The following is a 21858-nucleotide window of genomic DNA, read 5'->3' on the forward strand; positions in this document are numbered from 1 at the left end:
TATTGTTTAATAGCGATATTAGTAATTCAATAATGTTCAACCCCGGTCGATAACTTGATCGTTCAGTTAATTCAGTGATTTCATATAACCTCAAAAGTAGGTACTCGACATGTGTCACGAGCTCACACCAATGATTTTTATTGTGTTACACGCTGGACAGATTTTTATGATCTTTATATTGTTGGATTTGACTCCGCCCCGATTAGCAGAATAACTATTAAAACATCGAATAACTAACGAAAAAAAAAATTATGAAGAAAATTCATTTTGAAAGATTATGTCATCTGTCACAATCTGTCATTGTGCGCGCATCGACAATTTGAACTTAATTGAGATTTAACGTCAGCTGAGTTTTAACACCAAGTGTGATCAATTGTGATCAACAACACCAACACCTATTTTTTCATTGTACAGGGTGCGACAACATAACTTCCTTTTTGAAATGCGCGCTATTCAGACTGTAGGGGTCGTAATGGGACGGGAGTGGTCTGATTCGGAAGCCGTGGTTTTAAAGATTTGTTCCCTATCCCTGTCAGCTGCCATCATGCGTTGGAAGAGCGGAAAGCCTGCGTTTGCCGTCGAGGTCTACTTTTCAAACTGATATTCTGTGATTGCAACCCTTCCGAAATCGCTTCAATGTTGGGTCGTGTCCTGAACCAAAAATCAATTGTTACATGGATCACTACGTTCAGACCATGATTTCAGACAAACCGGGAATGCAATAAGACGAAGAATTGGAGTCTCACCTCAATAAGGGGCAATTTGTAATAGAGAGCCCGCTCGCCCGGTTTGTCCCCTTGCAATTTTGTTTGTGTTTTTTTTTTTAAATCTCGCGTTTATATCAACCATCAAAGGACCCTACAAGACCTGAAGGCCAACATCCGTGCAGAAATTGCGAACATACCCGCTGCTATGTCATGGCTAAGTTGACTGTATCTCAACCAGTGAATTTTTTTATGAATGAACCATAGAGATTTACATGGTATAAAGTATAAACTTTATTTCGCGTCAATAGTGTTTCTATTGCTAATTTCCAAATTATTTTTCGGACATGAAATAAAGTTTACACCATGGTAATCCCTATGGTTCATTGATAAAAAATTCACTGTATAGTTAGTTACAACTCGGGACACAGCAATTTGCTCTACTACTCATTATACTCTCACTTGCAAATGAATTCACCGAAAAAACTTAATTTTTCAGTACTCTATCAATGAATTGTCGTAAATTCATCGGAGTTAATCACATTTGCACATCACGTGACGTGAATACCAACTATCTCCGTCAGAGGGCGTAGTGCTTAGCATTAAATTTGTGTAAATCATTAAATTTCAATTGATTATTCATTTTATCTTAATAAAAAAACGTAATTCAATTCAGCTAATAAGTTAACACAACATTTACTTATTCTGAGGCGGTACGAAGTTCGCCGGGTCAGCTAGTAATATATATAAAAATCTAATAAATGTGAAAGAGATTTTGTCATAACGATCATATTTACGGAAATAAACCGCCCATTCCATAATTTTGACTAACCCTGTATAACACAATTGATCTGGCTCCTCTTTGGTTCAAAAAGTAAACTAACAATTTTTATTTTGACTGGCAATTTAAAAGTCTGATATACAATGAACAAATTTTGGATGTCCCAGCTTTTAATGTCCACCGATAGTACATTCTTTCATACGGATATCAACTCCTAAAGCAATGCCGCTTGAAGAAATTGCCGAAACTACTAAACAAGATTTAACACTGAAATGAAAGAAGACCTTGAGACATGGAATCTTAAATTATGGACACATGAAGAGCCTAAGCCATAAGTTATTGCTTATTACTTATTATTATCAAAACCGAAGTTTACGAGCAAAGTGTTTAAAAAAAACATACAGGGTGATTCTGAAATAAGTTTGGAAAAATACCCCGGTAATTGGTGACGATAAGAAGAAGTCATAGACAAAAAAATTTTCTTATAAAATTTTTTTCGTTTTCGAGATACAAATGATTGAAAATTTGGTCAAAATTGCTAGTACGCTGCTGAATTAAAGGTGATTACCTGATTATCTTGGTAGTTTAGCAACAATAATAGTCAAAGGTAAAAGGTGCCCGTTTTAATTTTCAATTCAACAGACGTGCTGAAAAAATTGTTGTAGTCACCTGTTTAAGGTACTTTTCAAAAAAAGTTATTCAATTGGATCATATGAACCAATCCACCTATTCAGATATGTTTGGTCCAGGTTATCTTATGTCTAACATAATGTGAGGTAGTTCCATCCTGCATATTGATGTTCATCTCAAATATGTTGCTGAATGGCATTTTTTTTTTCGAAAATTACTATAACTACGTTAGTGAAACAATTAATTAATGCAGCGTATCTATGAAACCACATTCAAACGTCACAAATCCAGAACTAATACGGAGTTGAAAAGTCAAGGCACTGTTGGCTAGAGAATATTTCAAGTGACGTATCACATGACCTCTTTGCTATTCGAAATTTCAAAATTGTCAGCACTCCCAGCGCCAGTTATACGTTAAAATTCTGGAAAAAGGAAACGGTACATCTTTCATTCCCCCCCGAAGGGGGGCGGGCTGCTGAGGCTTTCAGCCTTTTCAGCCACACTGACGGGAAGATTCGGGATGGGTACGGTGAGGATGGGTGCGGAAGGAAGGTGGTAGGTACTGAGAGGTTGATACTGACCCAGCATTCGCCTTATCTGTGATATGAGACATACCACGATGTGATGGTGTGGGGAAACCTCTGAAAAAAACCCACACCTGGTCAGGCGGCACCGGGGTTAGAACCCGGGACCTCCCGAATGTAAAGTGGCGCGCTATAAAATTCTGTAAACGCCATACCATTTAATTCTGTTTCTGGCCAATGTCTCTTGCCTGGTTCAAAAGTACAAAAGTTAAGAGGAGGGAGGGACTATTTACAACCAAGGTTATTCTGGTTTTTTCAGATTAACTGATTTTTCCAAGGTTATACCATAATTTGAAAAATACTGATTATGTTGTCTTGAAAATATTATGAATTGATATCAAAATTATTGTAATTATTACGCTTGACACTGAAATCGGTATAACACCGGGTGTTATTTCCATAACTATGTCCACGTAATAAATTTAACCACCGACAGGACTGTTATCATTTTTTCCGCAAACTATCAATCAAATTCATACCCGTTCATGTGCTTACACATCCATTGACAACGAAGCACGAAAAAAAATTACTAGATCAAAATGCTCGAATGAAAAACAGTAAAAACTGTTAGTATTAGAACAGCGGTCGTTCTTTCTTCGAAAAACTGCCGCACAAAAACATTTTCACTTACTCTTTCGTTTCAATTGATGAGATTATCCCATGGGCATAAGTGCCAAATTAGGGGTTAGAACAATGTAACAAAATATTCCATTAAAAAAACATCAATATGTAAATAATGTTCTATTTGTGGTTAAATTTATTACGTGGACTTCCATAATACCCGGTATACATACCTAGTAGACATTTCGAGACAATGCGTTCAGATCATCATTAAAGCATAACGCCGTGCTTTACTACGTTTGTCGCAAGAGTTGACGCAGAAAACTATGTCTAGTGTCAACAACCGGCAACAAAATTTTAACATTATTTTATTTTTACGTTCAGTGTTGATGCCATTTAATTACAAAAAACTGCCATGTCCAGAAAGCGTAACTTTCTTCTCGCAAAATAGTGAGGAAAATTCGTTTTTCCTCTCTACAGAGGAAAAAATTCCAGTGTTGCATGATTTACCTCCTACCTATTTACCTATTTACCTATTGATCACAATTAGGCGTTGTTAACTCCGATCAACCTGAAAATACCGCAGTATTAACGGGATGACCGAATATTAGATGACGAGTATAAAAACTGAAACAAATGACAAAGTTAACGTGATTTTAAAAAGACGGAAAATACAACAAACTCCAAATTCTTCAGCATGATGCTTTTCATAACATATGTACCTATATGATGTAAATAATTCGTATTTTCCTGTTTGAATTCAGTAGAACCAAAAATTTCACTTTTTATCCTTGGATGTCAATTTCATTCTTAAACATTTTGGTGTTACTGTCTTTACGCAGTTGGTGTAGGTAATACGTGTAGCATAAACTTCGAAATAAACAAATTATGATTTTATTTAAATGAGAAAGTTGGTAACTACTAAATAACTTCTACATTATCGATTCATTTAGTTATGTAATAGTTAACTAGAACAGATACTCAGCGACTATACAAGGTTGTGACGTTTTTTTTTATATGCAAACGTTGGTCATTCTGCCCATAATTCCGTGTTTAACAAAACATAGCCATTTTTATAGCATATAAGGAGGACGAGAAAGAAGTGAATTCATCGATTTAATTAAAAGAAACACTACATATTTTAAAAATTAAATAAAGCTAAGTGATTAGAGAAAATGTTCGAAATGCTGCACCTTGCTGCACGCAAATTGTTGTTCGTGGCTGAATGTTGGAAATAGTCGTGGGTTAGTTGCACGTCAGGTGATTTATAGAAGAGAGAGTCTTTGATATCTTTGAGCGTTAATAGTTTCATTAAAAGACTGGGCTAATAATTCAACTTCTGGACAACCTAAATATTAATTGTAAGTGGAGGCGATGGCTCCCGAGATGGGTCCTCAATAACATTATGGGGGTTATATACATAATATGCTGACCAAATTCTATAAATTTGAGAGTTAACGAAACCAGAAAGGTACAGTTTACATGTCACCATGAAATAGATTATTGCTGCAGCAATGGCAAAATTAGACTCATGTAAAAAAAGCATTCTTTGATTATTTTAATTATTTCAAATTAATCTCCACATTTTTTAAATTTTATAATGCACATTAATACTTGCAAAACGTTCATTTTAAATTTATATCAAGCACATGATACTTGACCCTTTTCTTACGCACAGAATCCAATTTTTCAAGTCACAACTGATTGCTTTTACAGGGTTTCCTAGATTTTGCAATAGATTTCCTCTAAAAGTATGTATTTCAGCTCTTATTGCCTTAAAATAAGTTTCATTTGTTTATTATTCTCATCATATTCTAATCAATTAAAAAAAAAACAAGTAAGGGTAGTTATGCAGTTATAATGTGAACTACGTTTGCCATATAAATGAAAATTAACAAGCAAGTTTTATTGTTATAATTTAATAACTAATAAGAGTGTTTATAATGATGATAATTGCAAATAATTGAGTAATAATTTAGTTTTAAATAAGTTTTCATGTTTAAATTATTATTTAGAAATAACAACAGTGTTTCATTATGCGTTCTTAAATGCACTCGTAGATAAAATAATCTTACTAATGCATGTGTTTTACCTTGAAATAACCTTGATGTGTATAATTTTAATTAAATCAAATAATGGTTTACGGGCTTGTCTATTTTTTAGTGTATAACGTTTTGTATTTCAAAAGTCTCTCAAGGATTTCCACAATGTGTTGCATCTGTAACAGTTCAACGTTTTGGAGAACATGTTATCCTGGTATTATTATGTATTTAAATTTGCTGATTGTTTTTAAATCGTTTTTTCAAATACATAGTTTTAAAAGCGCTCTTCCATTGTGTGGATTATTCAGTTAACGCAGTATCATATATTAATGATAGTAAACAAAAATTATATCTAATTTCCCAATAGTTAATTGAAATTTCATTGTAAAGAAGTAAATTTTTCATTTTATACAATTTACCTTGTTGCGCTTGTTCCACATAAGACCCTAATTGCAACGTGCAGTAATAATTTTTATGACATTATTCATAATTACTTAATAACAATTTATATGCCTCATCGTACGTGCGCATCATGAAGTGTTAAAATAAAAAGTAAAAGGTTGCTCATATTGAAGAACTGGACAGTTAAACGCTGCGCAATTTCATCAATATAAGGTTACATATGTATTATGTATTTGCAAAAATGAATAAGCTTATGGACTGTTCTTTTGGTCAATAATAAAACAAAACGAATCTACACCTATAATAACTCCTAACTGGTTACATGTGATATAAAAGTAGATCAGTTTATTTATTCCTAAACAAATTTCCTATTTCTCGTTTGTGCAATCACACGACCCAATTTTAATAATAAGATTAGTATCCTTTGGTGCATTCATTAAAGAAGTATCCAAAAAAATGTTTATGACCACAAGTATTGAAGTATTGTCAACTTATAATTTCGGAAATCCGCAAATTAAATTCATTAAGTACGTACAAAATTGAAATAATAGTCGTACATTTGTGAATTTAAAGACAAACAATAATTAATATCTACAAAAATAGTCTTCATTACAGTACACAATCCATTTTTAACTAAACAGTTTTTTATCGTAATATGTATTATATTTTACAGCTAGCGCTTGATGTGAATAGATTGTTGGTGGGGTAGAAATGATTTTGAAATATTATGTTGTTTGAGTGACTCTGACCCCACAAAATCTTTGATTTGATCATTTGCAAAATTTACTAACAATATAATTTGACGTTTTTTGGAGTAAAAATGTCGTTAAATAGCATTTTTCGTCGATTGTATCTTAGTCCCTATTGAACTTACAAGAAAAGTACATATATGTACAAAAAAGTTACCAAATTTTATTCTTTACAACTTTTATTTGAATATTTTTCTCATATAATGAACGGTTATCGAGTTATTCTGTGAAAACATGTTTTTTGTACCTTTCATTCAAGATGGCGGCTCGCGCTCATCCCCCCAAGGTCGAAAACTTGTATTTTTCATCAGGGTCACTAGTCAAACAACATATTTCAAAATCAGTACAACCCCACCTTTTGCAAGGCAACGAGCATGTTTATCCCCCACCGACTGGACTAAATGTGATGTTTATTAATTTATAGGGCTTTAATGTGAACAACAGAACGTAGGGCGCACCGATTCCAATAAATTTTACTTCGTGTAAAATGGATTTTATGAAATTTTTTCACCTTGCTAAATATTTTTACCTCATTTATTTACCCCTGCTAAAAATAATTAATAACTGCAACATCTAATCGAGAATGCTTTAATTTGGACGTTGAGAGATATTCATTCCACTCCAAGGTATCTACTCCCTCATTGTATCGAATAACATTGGTTGAAACATATAAATTTCTCAACTTTGATTGCAAGCAGTTTGTCTTGCGACATTTACGAGTGCAACATATGCCGCAGCACACGAACGGAGGAACGTTCATGTAAAACGACGATATGTCGGTGGTAATTAAAAATATCTGTGCAGTTTTGGCATATCTGGTTCTCGTGCAAGCTGCAACTCGCGATCTTCGTAAGTATACTTTTTTCTTTTATTATAAAGTTATAAAATTTCAATTATTCTAAAAAAACTGACTGTATCGGCGTAAAATTTAATAGTTTAATTAATTACAATAACAAATCATGAACACATTTCGTCACTGGTAAAAGTAAGAAATAATTGAAAGTATAGTTATGCAGGTCATAAGACCTCAGTTCACCATAACTTGTTTTGTGTATTTATTTTCTAGCTTCCTATTTTCCGAGATGTAAACGCTACGACCCAAAATTAAATGATTGTTTGTTGAAAGCCACAGAAATCGTGAAACCATTTTTAATAAAAGGTGTACCTGAATTGGGAATACCGGCCATAGAACCATATACCATACCTGAGATAACCTTAGAGCAAGGTACTCAAGCATTAAATTTCAAGGCTCAGTTGAAAAATGTTGTGGTAAAAGGACTGGGAGGTTACAAATTTTCAAAATTTGAGTATGTGAATTGCTTGTGAAATTATTCAAGTTAATTTTTGCTTTTGCTAGTTTCGACGTTCCAAATTTGCAGTGGTTTTGCGAAGCCACGATTAATACTTTGGACCTAGAGGGTGATTACACGGTGACCGGGAAGGTACTTTTGGCGCCTATCCGAGGGAACGGGCGATTCGTGGCTAGCATAGGTATTTAGTTTAAATAGTTTTGTGTGAAACCTAATTGATGTAATATTTTTACAGCAAATTCGAACATCACTGCCTATCAACAAGTAGAATTTATTAAAAAGAAGGGAGTCGATTATGTACGTCCAGTTTCTACCAATACCACCATGATAGTTGGAGGCCCAAAAGTTCATTTAGATGGATTATTTGATGGAAATGAAGAGCTAAGTAAGTTTTTTTACACAGATAATACTGTCGTTTTATTATGAAACAGTGTTGCATGCAAAGGCAACGAGGTTGTTGTAACATATCACAAGAAAACGTGGAAATTGATTTAAGTGGTAAAAATATCACTTAAGAATAGGCGTTGATTGCAATAACCACATTTTAATAATAATTCTTTACAGATAGAGTGACTAATAGGGTTATTAGCGATAATGTCAACGAATTATTTGAAGATTTGAAACCTGTCATAGAAGAAATAGTAACCAATATTTTAGAACAGTGGCTTTTCAAAGGTCTTGAAGATAATGTACCGTTTGATAAATTGTACCCTGTTGACTAACTTAATTTATATATGTAAAATATATTTTTGTAAATAAATTACGTTTACAATATTAACTCGATAATTCGTCGTGTTCTGTAATTCGTCACTTCAATTTTGTGCCTGTTGTACCGTCTCCGGCAAGGAGGTTAAAATAGTTTTAACCTCCTTGGTCGAAAATGAAATTGCTCGATTGTAACTTTTCTCGAAATACAAGTGTCTCGAACGGCAATTTCTCGAAAATGTTTTGCTCGAATTTATATGGCAGAAAATGTTTATCATTGGAGTGTAATTAGTAGTAATTACAGACTAGTAGTAACACCATTCCTTAGTTCACGATCCCTCAGTTCCGCAATTTGTAAAATAGATATTGTTGTTAAATTTCTTTAAAAAAATACATATTATATACATGTAGATTGTATGTACATAGTTTACGTCAATTATAATTATAAAAACAGTACATACTTGAAAATGTGTTTTAGTTATTTTTCCTGGAATATTCGTCAAAGTGGGAATCGTATAAAACTACTAGTAAGGCCCCTTCAGCACACATCATTTTTTTTAACAAATCTACCCCGTTTTTCAAGGTACTTTTTTTAATTTAAATTTTTAAAGAATCTATTCTGTTCTTTTAAAGGCACCTCTTTATAAAAAGTCACAATTTTAAGGAATATACCCGTTTTTTTACAAGATGAGTACCATTTCGACCAAACAAATTCACCTTTGAAAAACAATTAACATTAAGAATTTTGCTCTGTTTTTCCAAAGGCACCCTTTTTAAAAAGTAAACATTTTTAAGAATCTGCCCTGTTTTTTAAGGCAGCTTTTTTAAAAGTTAAAATTTTAAGGAATCTACCCTGTTTTTTGTTGGGCCACTTCAGCACAAAAATGAATACGGTTTCGTCCAAACAAATTCGGACAAAGTCCTCATGAGCGAAGCGAATTCACAGCCCCGTTTTTTAAAAGTGTATTTTATAATAAGTGCCGAAAAGTGACAATTTTCCACAAGTATGGCACGAAACAAAGTAGACTGCCTCAATTACACTAGTGAGAAATAGGATTTTTTGGACGTGTGGATAACATAACTAACAAGAATGACAGTTTAAGTTACCTTGTCTCTTGCTATGTACAGTCGCGAACAGAAAAAATAAGACAAGTCAAAAAAGCAAGTAAGGTTTTCTTCTATAAAATTTAGTTGCTTGACTTTAGCTTTATAATTATTATTATAATACATTTGTCACACAAATTTTTCAAAAACTGAATTGTCGAATCGAATTTAAAAAAATGCCTCGAATTAATGAAATTGTGAAGTGTTTGGTAATTGATAGGGCGGAAGAAGGAATGTCGATCAGACAAATTGCCAACAAATTGCCCACCGCTATAATATTAATAAAAAACGGAGTTCATATGATCAAAATATGCAACACAAAATACATAATAAACTATAAATATGTCAATAGCAACCATAGAAAGAGTAAAATTTCAAACAGACTACATTAGCGAAAACACATTGTCCTACTTTTTTCTGTCAACAACTATACGAGACGCGCATACGTCGAGTGGAAAATGTTTGCTATTTCTACACGCTATGAGCAATTTATTAATCTTGTTGTCACATAAACCATAACCCATAACCAAAAGGTATCTTTACATAATGATCATATAAAATTTCTTGTAGCACTACCGCATTTTTTTCGCAGAATATTCTAATGTTCTTCTACTACAACGTTAATTATTTTGACATCATTACAAAAGTAGACGATAGTTAAAGCAAGGAATATTAACCTGATATTCAATACTTAATATTAAAAAAAGTAACAACTCACTTTTGTTCTATCTCACAATAAGTGAAATATAAATAAATATCACTTATCAACTTATCATATAATTTATACAATGCTCTGCATTATTATTATTTTTTGTTAATTTCGATGCTTAGTGGTAGCTCATATTCAAACACTAAGAATTGAAAATTACTGGTAGATAAGTATTACCGAATATTTATACACATTTCTTATTTTGAATTAATTAACAACAATAACAACGAGAACAATTACAGTGTTTTCCTTTTGGTTTTCCTCTTTTGTCAATTGTTTTTCACTATTTCTCAAAACTATTTCCTATCTCTATTAAATGTCAAAGGGAAAATATGAAACAGTTTTGAGAAATATTGAAATAGGATTGACAAAAGAGGAAAACCAAAAGAAAAACAGTGTAAATATTGTTTATGTAAACGAAAGAATCAACAAACTTCTGAATGCTTAAAATCATATTCTACACAAAGAAATTAATAAAAAATAATTATTTATTTATATAACCAAAAAAAAAAATGTAGTTTCTATTAATTTTTATTTCCACTCTCTAAATTAGCTAACAGCGATACGTTAAAACTCCATGAACAAACCCGTTTACCTCTTTATAACCAATGAAATACATTCTCATGATTAAAATAAAACTTGGAGGGCAATACCAGATGCGTACGTAGGTATAAATATAATAACTTCTTTGCACACTGCTTTAGTGATAACTGTACTGGTGGCTTGTTAAAATTGATAACATGTATCTGAAAAGTGTATTATTTATTTCTATAATTTTTTATTCGCAATTTTGTTTCATAAAGGGGCAGAAAGAATTACGTAAGTAATTTTTGTTTTTAAATTTGTGGTAAATATATAAACCACTATAATGTAAACAAATATCAGTCAAGGTGCTAAGATCTTGTTTTTAAGGTTGAATGATGCATTTAACTGCATGTTCAAGGATTTTAGTTTAATTCACAATAAAGTTAACTTTCTCCGTACAATTCTTTATTATATTTGAAAATTTATATATGTATTTAAGATTAATTTATTATTATCTGTATTATTTTAGCCGCCTATTATCCTAGATGTTACAGAGATGACCCTAATATAAATCAATGTTTACTAAAAGCCACAGAACAAGTAAAACCTTTTTTGCAGAAAGGTGTGCCTGAATTAAATCTACCTCCAATTTCACCTTTTCACATTCCCGAAATAAACCTCCAACAAGGAACCAACGTTCTCAGTTACAAAGATACTTTAACGAACGTGGTTATTACAGGACTCGATAATTACAAATTTAGACAATTTGAGTAAGTACATCTAATAATCAGTTATCAAAGATAATGTTTTAATTTTTATTTAAGCTTTGACGTAAAAAAATTATTCTTCAATAGTTCTGTTGAGATGGGTTTCTTGAATATTAAAAGCAATTATTCTATAAAAGGCAAACTGTTGACAGTACCCATTGAAGGCGTAGGAACCTTAAACACCAATATCAGTAAGCCAAAGTAGATTTGAGCTTTGCCATTATACCCATTTATTACATTTTTATAGCTAATTCTAATGGAACTCTTACAACGCAAGCAAAATTGGTAACAAGAAAGGGTATATCCTACATGGACGTTGAGAGAAGCGTGGTTAAACTGTATGTAGGGGATGTTCAAACTGATTATACTGGATTATTTGACCAGAACGAAGTGCTTGGTAAAAACGACCAATAATAATGTGGTTTGAATTTTCAATTTACAATTTGTTTTCAGCAAAAGCTGCTAAACAAGTAATCAATGAGAATTTGAAAGAAATAATAGACGAGGTGAAACCTGCTCTAGAAGAAGTTTTCGTCAGGATCGCAAACGACGTACTATTCAAAAGTGTTCTCAGAATACCGTACGACAAACTGTATCCCCTACACCAGTAAAATAACACATTTTCAGTTATCATTGCTGACATAACGCTTAATGAAATAAGAAAAAGGGATTTAGGTTGACAATTTATTTTTATAGAGGCTGTGATATAATTATAAAATTATTACAAATAAAATGTTAGTAGGTATAGAAACATCAGGAGTTGCTTCATACAAAGTTTTAGGTGTTTCTCTTAAAAAGATAATGTTTTTATAAACGTCATATAATCAACCAGGGTTATCAAACGTGTCTAAAATCAGTGGAAAAATTGTTAGTTGCCTTCTCTTGTGCTGAACAATGAGAGATAGTTAAAAAAAATTAAATGTTGGATTATAGTGATATTTGGTAAACTTGTGAATCATGATGTTTTTAAAATGATCTATTGAACTCTGCTTATTTTATCATAAAAAAACTATTTATCAAAAAAAATCTATATTTTTTTATAAAGTTTAAAATTTAAATGAAAGGTAAAGAACGATCAAATTCATTTGTAATCGAGTTATCCATGAATCCGAAATCGTATGTCGTTACTTGAACTCCACGCTCCAATAAATACAGCTTGAAACACAGGTCCGATCTCGACATCATATCAATCAAAAGACATGCGGATCACGCCCGATTACGTATTTACACCAAGTGCATATAAAAAGTTATAACATTTTTTCCTACGTTGACAATGTAAATGTTGTCATTTCAATACCAATTCTGTGTTTAACAATACCGAATGATATTTTATTGAAATGTTTGTCTTAGTTAGTTTATATGCAGAATTATACTTGCTATGCACAGTCGTTTTATTGGTTGCCTACCTCTCGAAAAATCTGGTATCGCGACAAAAGCGCGCCGCAAAAATAGCGCGCGACAAAAGAGCGTGCGACATAAGAGCGCGGCGACATAAGAGCGCGGCGACATAAAAGCGCGGCGACATAAGAGCGCGACGACATAAGAGCGCGGCGACAAAAGAGCGTGACCACAAAAGAAGGTAAATACAGGTTGCCTTTACCTTTGCCTTTCTTAAGGCAATAAATAATTTCCATATTGAATGAAAATTTTCCTTACCTTTTAGTTATACTAAGACTTGGCGCGACCTTGACGTGACCTTGAAACACAACTAGAGAGAAAAAAAGGCATTTGCACAAGGTTTGAATGGTGGGACACGATCTAGGAGGACGCCCTGAGGCTGTCTAGCCAGAAAAAACGCGAAAATTCCAGAAGTAGTTAAAGTGAACAATTACCAAATAATCCTGTACATTTTGTATTGGCACAAATGCCAATGCTGGCAGGTGGCGCAACATGAGTGCAAATTCAGGATTTGCAGCATAAGATGCTTGGAGTCCTAGAGATTGGACATGCCGATAAATTGCCTGCGAAAAATGGAAAAAGCAACCTCCTCCGTAAATACATTGACTGCTGCTTTTTCAAAATCCTGTCTTGTCACAGTGTTTATTTGTGTCACGCTATTTTGTCGCGGCGCTCTTTTGTCGCGGCGCTCTTTTGTCGTGGCGCTCTTTTGTCGCTGCGCTCTTTTGTCGCTGCGCTCATATTGCGGCTCTCTTTTGTCGCGCGCTCATTTGTCGCGCGCTCAAATGTCGTAGATTTGAAAAATCTATTATTAATAATTAAAGGTTTATCCTCAATAGTAAAGCCCATTTTACCAATTATTCTGTACGTCTGTAAATTTTGCCGAAATCGAAAAGTTGTTTTCTAGGTTAACAACAATACATCGTTGACGTTTCTTTGACATTTCCGCGAAAAATCTGCTTACTAGTGGTTTCGCATTTGGCAATAAAGGTAAATTACCTATTGGTACGAATGTAAAACGTTGCTCTTGTTTATTTTATGAATTTTCGTCATTATCAGATAATAATAATAAAATTTACAATTATAATTTCAACGTCTAAAATTCATGATGTATGATTTATTATAAAGTAGCGTTTGAGACCACAAATTGCCTACGTCCATGCGTTGAACACTTATTTGCATAGACTTCCGCTACGACATGACTGCTAATTTGCAACACCTGCTCTGATTTGTTTTTTTTTTTCATCACATACGAGTACATTAGAGAAAATGTTCGAAATGTTGTCCATCTTATGCAAACAAGGAATATTTCTCGAACCATTTGCAAACATGTAAATGTAAATTTTTTTTTGGGGATTTATGGGAAAGTTCTTAAATGAAGGAAATTAAATTTGAGAAGGAAAGGAAATGGGTTAATTTTTAATTCAGATTTGTTGGGATACATAACGCACGGAAATGTGTCGATGTTGTTGAATACTTTGGTTAACATTTTCCATGGCATCTGGTGTAGCTGCTAGTGTAACACATCTAATAGATTTGAATCAGTGAAATCCATTTTCAGAAATGTTTATTATCTTAGAAAATTAATTAACAACAAATATTTCAAATACATATCACTACCAACCTATCAAAAATAATCACAATTTTTTATAGTTACTTTCCTAAATTTATTAAAAATTAATCTTCACTGATTGATCTGAATGGGGTAAAAAAAAACAAGGATGATGTTTAAATAACGCACTTCTAAACACGTGGATTATGCGACCTAACCCATTAATGCTTCAAATGAAGTTGCTAGGAATCTTTTTAAAGATAATGTCACAAGACATAATGCCAATAGACACAGATTGCCGTTTGTTTGATGGAATATTTTTCCACTACACAAGTGGAATCACCAAATGAAAATGTTTTGTAGTAAGTACATGCTTTGTTTAGGAGAATAAATTTTCTGTTGGATGTATACTGGGAGAAATATTAAATAAGTATAGTTCTTACATCGAAGTCCCATTTATAATATCAGCAAAGACTACAAAAGGTAAAAATAATGTATAAATATAATTTTTCTTGTTTATAAAATTATGATATGATTCAATTTGTGTGCAGAAGAACGATGGTTTGGATATTTTTTGTATACAGGATGTTTTTGAAATACACGTACAAAAAAATTATGAGCTGTTGGGAGGGTTCCAAAATGTTCACCAAACCTTTCATTAATTATCTGATATGATGGGGATAACTAAACAACCCGGCAAACATTATTAATCACCTTTCATTCAGCAGTGCATTGGAAAATTTCAAAAAGGTTTAGTTTCTTTTATCTCAAAATTGAAGATTGAAAATTTTTTTACCAATCATTACAATTTAAAGTGTTTCTTTGAATTTACCTGAAATTGAACAGCGACCTTCTGATTGGTCAACTTTAATTGTTAATTATAAAAAATCTACTACACTCTGACCATTTTTTGACGCTATTGCTTTCACCAAAGAAAACGCACTCTAAGTTTGACCCGCGAGTTCTGGGACACCTGTATATCGTCACTAATTCCAGAATCTTTGTATGTATATTTCAAAAACATTGTGTATATTTAATAGGGTACCAAAAAGTCCATTAAATTTAAGATATCAAGAGTTTAGCTACTATTAAGAAATAATTCTTGGGTAGAAAATTTTTCAAACAAGCGGCTAATCAAACCAAGAACAGTTTTACTGATTACCGAATGAATGGGCGGTCGAAGCTCCTCTAAAATATCGTCAATATTTTCATTAATGATTTTATTAGTTTGCTCCGTAAGTTCAGGATTATTTTTAAAAAGTCCCTCAAATCTAAACACTGACTGATGCAATTTTTCATTAATCTCCATCGTTACAAATTTCAAGTACTCCTTGGATTCTTTCTTGTACCGTTGTGCTTGCAGTTTAATATCAGCTTCAATGTCAGCTAAAATAATATGGTTAATGGTATTTAAATAATTTTAAGCTGAATGTTACTAAAATTTCCATCAGCTTTTCCTTCTCCTTGTAACTGCAAGAAAAGAATTTTCCCTTGTAAACTGTAATCAGACGTCATCCTTAAGTGCGGCAATTGTAATTTAATCTTAACAACATTATCGTTCCAATTAACACTGATATCTTCTATTTTCAATTCATTTAAGTGATAGATCTTAACATTTTTGAATGAAGCTTTAAAGCTGTCGTTACTGTCCAATGAGATTTCGGGAACAACCAGAGGATCCATCGGAGGCAAACCGAATTCAGGTATTCCACTATTAAAATGGTCTCTTATCTCATTCACAGCCTTAATGTAACAAAGCTTGGCATTTGAATCACTCTGACTACATTTTTTTATATATGATGCTTAAAAAATTGTTTATTTAAAATAAAACCCAATGGGGTTTTCGTTAAACTTACGAAAACGTTTAGAATTGCCGGTAACGCACAGTAACAGAAAAACAAGCACTACAATTCCTGGTACCATCATAGTTCTCAAAAACTTTTTTGCGCAAACTAAAGTTTCCGAAATGCAGGTGGGAGTTATATATGTCGATTTTTGCTAAAAGCACACAATGGGTCACGTGACATTTCCTGGTTTATGCCAGATAGCATTTAAACATGACGATCGAATTTTTACGAGGGTATACTAAGAAACATACGAGAAGTGTACACAAGTTTTATTGCATATTTAATCACAACTTAAGTCAATTTACCAAAGGTGAGGAAATTGTAAGAGCAATTTTTTTAAATTCGTAATCCCGTAACCATATTTTGCATAAATTAGCCAGAAGTAAACGCCTCCATAATCTCTTTGTCAGCATCTCAATTATATCTTAAAACAACATAATTTATTAAAGGTGATAATTATTAAATAAGCAAAAAATACAACGCATTTTTTTTTCACGTGTGATAAGTAAGGTCATAATTAGCACATTATAGATTAAAGTGTTTCCAAATATTTCAGTTCGTGTGCGTACATTCAAAATCTTGCGTCTGCCAACACCAAAACAGTTCTTTCAGTTTTGGTTCTGGAGGACGTAATATTTTATAGAGCATTTGAAAAAATTCATATTTGTTTAAATCTAATTTAAAATTTAATTAACTACATATTTCACCAAGAACTATTTTAAATATAGCTTTGAATGACGTTGACCAAATGTGTACTTGTACCTAGATTATTGACATAAACTTAGGCGTTTTCTTAAACTTCTGTACCAGTATTTATCATTGCCTTCAGCATTAATTTGATACAGGAAGATGACAACAATCGTTTACTTAATATATTTGCTTTACGCTGTTAGATGTCATTTAGAATGTGATTGATAGAACGGTGACAGAATGCGACTGAAAGGGATATACAGAGTGCCTCAAAATTCGCAGAACAGCTTAGCAGTACGTTTTTATAGAAGATTGACCTTTTTATATTTGGCCCCATTTAAAATAATTCGATTTATCCCAATAATCCTGAAATATTTAATTTTTTTGTATCCATGTAAATGAGCAAATGAGAAAGAGCAATCAAGGCCATGTTGCTACTCGTATATGTATGTTATCTGATGTAAAACCCACATAAAATCACTTCTTGGAAATGCTGGAAATAATGAAGTTTTTCTACTGATAATTTCAATAAGTACCTACCTAGTATATTATTATACGAGTTTAATAAGACGCTTTATTATCATACGAATGTGTTTAAAGCACGACGAGCGTAGCGAGGAGTGCTTTAATGGAATGAGTGTGATAATACGTCTTATTAAACGAGTGTAATATACTATTTTATCTCCAGTTTTCATATTAGGCTAGGGACTTTTGCGTGGGTTGGTAACTGACATTAACAATTTGTATTTACATTTGAAAATACTCTAGTAGCCGTGAAACAAATTCAGTAATATCTGTCATTCGTGTGCTAAATGTTTAAAATGTTAAAAAAACGCTACTATTATCTATGCGCTCCATTTTGCGCTAAACATTGGCGGCATCTTTGCGCAATCCCTATGTTATTATTTGTCACTTGTTTTTCCAGCTAACTTAATTTGGTTATTACACTGTAACGCAATGCATTTTGATGATAGCTAGTCGCTTGGTGCTCGTCATTTGTTTCAAAAGTTAGTGCTATTTTTTTTGTGTGAGGTTATACCTGTAATACTCTCAGAATATCTAAAAAAAAAAAGTATGTGTTCCTATTTGATTTTTTTTTTTAACAGTTTAACCTTGAAGCCTTTAGGACTATACGTGAATTTACTAGGCCATCTTGTAGCCTATTCACATCCATTTAATTTGGTACATAGATAATTAAAATCGTCCGATAAATAAGGAAGCTATGGACTCGTCTTCTTTTTTAGGGACACCTGTATATTTAGATATAAATTTGCGACAATTTTTAACATTATTTCAAAATTTAATCTTGAATGACATTCATTTCTAGTCGATGTTTCGACAATTTTTGACAGGTTTGTGGTATAATTGGTTGCCTAGCAAATACTCGCAATGCATTAATCTGTTAGACATAAAAAAGCAAAGTTATTGTTTTAGAATGACACGAGATACTAAGTATCGAGAACGGGTGATTTTATCCTTACTTCAAATACTATATTGGATGGATTATGTGATTGATTCATGATTCTCCATTTTGTCTTTGTTAAAACACGGAAAAGCTAGTGACTGGTTATTTCTGCAACTAAATATACAAAGGGTACTAGAAATTAAATCAATATGAGAAAACAGAAAAAATAATATTAAAAAGTAAACTTTATTAGATTTATAAATTATTATAAATTGTTCTGTAAAAATAATATTATACATAAATTTAAAACTACATTAACTACAATAAAACAATCACAAACGTTCATCCAAAACAATCCAAAGTACATATAAAAATGAAGTTGCTAAAACATGTAGGTATAGGTTAAAGTCACAATTAATTTAACATTTTGGAAATTTATTTTGAAAATCCTGTGATCCTATTACAAAATAAAATTTACGAAAGTGCAGCTTACTTAATAAAAAGATCGTCCATAGAGAATCTGTTGAATATTCGAGTTATTACTCCGAAGACAAATTCTGTAACAGTTTGATCTATGATAGGTCTAAGTTCATCAATAATTTCTACAACATTCTCATTAACAATCTTATTAGTTTGCTCGTTTAATTCTCGATTTTCTCGGAACAAATTCTCAAATTTAAAAACAGGTTTTCCTAGATTTAAGTCGAGTTTTGCGTTTTTAACGTCTATATATTCTTTTCCCTTTTTTGTAAAAATGTTTCCGTTGACCATCAATTTGCCGGAAACATCGGCTGGAAAATAGAAAAAACGTTTAAAAATACATAAAACTGCGCATTTAACTCTACAGAGAACATAAACAATACAATGATTATCAACTTACTGAAATTTCCATCTGCTGGTCCTTGTCCTTTAAGTTGCAAAATTAAAATTTTTCCGTCAATGTTATATTGAGATTTAATCCTTAACCTTGGAAAGCTGATGGCTACATCGAAAATAACGTTATCTAAATCTACATTTAAATTATCGACTCTAAATTCATCTACATAGTACACTTCGATGTTTCTGAATGAGGCTTTGAAATTATCGCCATTGTCAAGGCCAGCCTGAGGTAAAACTAAAGGGCTCATAGGGGGAATAAATAATTCGGGGATCCCATCTTTCATGTGAGGCCTGATCTGTTCTACAGCTTTTTGAAAGCATGTTCCTAAGTTTGGATCTTTTCGATGGCACAAGGTGATGTACGAAGCTGCAAAAAACATTCTATACTAATTGTAAGTTTCGTCATTACGACACGTGTTTTCAACTGTACAATTTTCATTATCTGAAGTCAACAGTGACCAACTGAGAATAACTTACTATCTAAACTACTATCTGAATTGCTGGTCTGCTTGTAAGGATTTACTGAATTTTGCAATGCGTGCAATTTAAATAACAAGATTTCGCACTAAAGTAATGAATAAATAGAGGAAGTTACTTGTAAATCTATCCAGAAAATCACCAATGAGTCATTAGTACATTAAATAATTAAATTTGGTGAAACATTTCTTTATACATTTATTATTTAAAAATGTTCTTTCGATTTAATTATTGTTTAGTATATTTAGTTATATCAATTATTGGTATGTAAGTGAAAATAATTTTGCTTTGTTCAACAAGTTTATTGAAACCAGGTCTTTATTGCATATTCTTTGTCGGTCGTACACACTCAATTGATTTCATAACATAGGTACATATGTATTTACTGCAATGCTGGTAACCTGTAAATTTAAGGTTCTGTTTGAATGCAGTAATTAATATTTTTTTGGAATTACTCATTCCATATTCAATTATTAACAAAATAATGATTCAGGAAACAAATTTAAAAAAAATGTGATGAGTATCATTATCCCAATTAGTAATCTTTATTTTAAATAGACTTAATTATTGCATTAGAACATCTCCAAAAAAATCTGATTTGTTTTTGCCTTTTTAATAAATATTTGAGTTAATCAAAGATAATCTAAGAAAATTAATGTACATATCTGTAAAATTTGTAAATGAAAATTTAATTACATAAATGTACTAAGACCAGAAAATAAAATTTTATTGTAAGTAACGAATTTAAATCTTTGAATATTTCTTGACATGTTAAAAACATTATGGTTACTTCAAATTTAAATTAAATGTAATACTTACGTATTTTTTTCGAACTAGAACAACATATACACAGAAGCACAGACAAGACTAGAGTGAGATTCATTTTACGCGCACACCACTCAGCTTTCGATTGAAAAATACTCTAAGGCCAATGTTACACGCTGCGTTTATATGAACCTTGCAAGTTTTTTTTTTTATATACGGTATTATCATAAAAAACGACTCATTTAAGTGTTCGAGTTTAAATTCAAAATAAAATAATCTTGCAAGGTAGCCTTGTCTTGCAATAAGTAATTTACATTTTGACTGGCAATTCTCATTGTATTAAATTATTAAACTGTATAAAACTGTTAATTACAGGAAATTTAAAAGTCTACAACAAAATAAGAAAATAAACGAACGAATATGAACAAGTTACTTGGCTGAAAGACTGCGCTGGCATTGTCATATTTATTAATCGTACAGCTTTCAACATTTCACTTAAGTGTATGTCGATAATTGTAAATATCAAAATTAGTAGATACGTATAAATAAATAATAAATAAATACATATTTTATTCCTGTTCCCATACAAAAGTACATATTTACAGTGGTCAGAATGCATTTGCTGAGAAAAGATAATTGGATAGGTTCAAGAAACTAAAAGAAAATATAAAAAAATAGATGACAACTATATTTCGAAATTGCTGTTAGTTAATTTAGAAAACATCAATAACGATATAGAGCTTCTATTAAATTTACCACTACAAAAAATTCTGTATAAATAAAATAATTCTGAAAACTGAAAAAAATTCATATTCTAGCTTGGTTTAAATATACGACAAAATAAATAAAATATGTCCTGTGCCTACTTTATGTAGATCATCACTTAAAGTACTGTATTATTTTCTTAATTACCTAATTCTTGTCTGTTCAAAATGGAAAATAACAGTATAAGATGAACCACTGCTAATGAATTATGTATATTTATTTGTTAAATTCTTGGCTTCAAGTCAAATTAAAACAATTAAATCACGATCTAAAATTTTTATTGCTGTAAAGAGAACTTTAAATCCTTGATTTGTCTGAAACTAGTTCTAGTTTTTTAAATCATATTATCATTCTTGCCTTTCACATCGTGAACACTGAAACTTACCAGTTCCAATGATTTTAAGCTGAGCAATCATTTTACATTAAAAAACATTCTTCAACAAGTTGAGAAGTATCTGTCAACATCAAGAAAAAAATGCAATTTTTTGTAAAATATATTGTAGTTAA

At 31.8% G+C, this 21858-nt stretch overlaps 3 protein-coding genes across 3 annotated transcripts; 1 reads left to right on the plus strand and 2 right to left on the minus strand.

Annotated features, from left to right (window-relative positions):
• Nucleotides 1–6895: 6895 nt before the first annotated feature.
• On the plus strand, nt 6896–12958 carry LOC138130260 (uncharacterized). Its single transcript, XM_069046690.1, has 10 exons — nt 6896–7302; nt 7520–7760; nt 7811–7944; nt 7999–8148; nt 8328–8483; nt 10996–11100; nt 11336–11576; nt 11631–11764; nt 11821–11970; nt 12027–12958. Exons 1-10 carry the CDS (start codon nt 7227–7229, stop codon nt 12182–12184), a joined length of 1545 nt encoding a protein of 514 aa, XP_068902791.1. The 5' UTR covers nt 6896–7226; the 3' UTR covers nt 12185–12958.
• A 1563-nt stretch (nt 12959–14521) lies between these two features.
• LOC138130180 (circadian clock-controlled protein daywake-like) lies at nt 14522–16523 on the minus strand. The gene is made up of 3 exons (XM_069046582.1): nt 16380–16523; nt 15960–16325; nt 14522–15909 (listed from the first exon to the last, which is right to left on the minus strand). The coding sequence occupies exons 1-3, from the start codon at nt 16447–16449 to the stop codon at nt 15602–15604; spliced, it is 744 nt and encodes a 247-aa protein (XP_068902683.1). The 5' UTR covers nt 16450–16523; the 3' UTR covers nt 14522–15601.
• A 2169-nt stretch (nt 16524–18692) lies between these two features.
• On the minus strand, nt 18693–20782 carry LOC138130181 (protein takeout-like). Its single transcript, XM_069046583.1, has 3 exons — nt 20641–20782; nt 19346–19711; nt 18693–19256 (listed from the first exon to the last, which is right to left on the minus strand). Exons 1-3 carry the CDS (start codon nt 20702–20704, stop codon nt 18955–18957), a joined length of 732 nt encoding a protein of 243 aa, XP_068902684.1. The 5' UTR covers nt 20705–20782; the 3' UTR covers nt 18693–18954.
• Nucleotides 20783–21858: the final 1076 nt, after the last annotated feature.

The sequence above is a fragment of the Tenebrio molitor genome, chromosome 5 (assembly GCF_963966145.1).
Source record: "Tenebrio molitor chromosome 5, icTenMoli1.1, whole genome shotgun sequence".
NCBI lineage: Eukaryota > Metazoa > Arthropoda > Insecta > Coleoptera > Tenebrionidae > Tenebrio > Tenebrio molitor.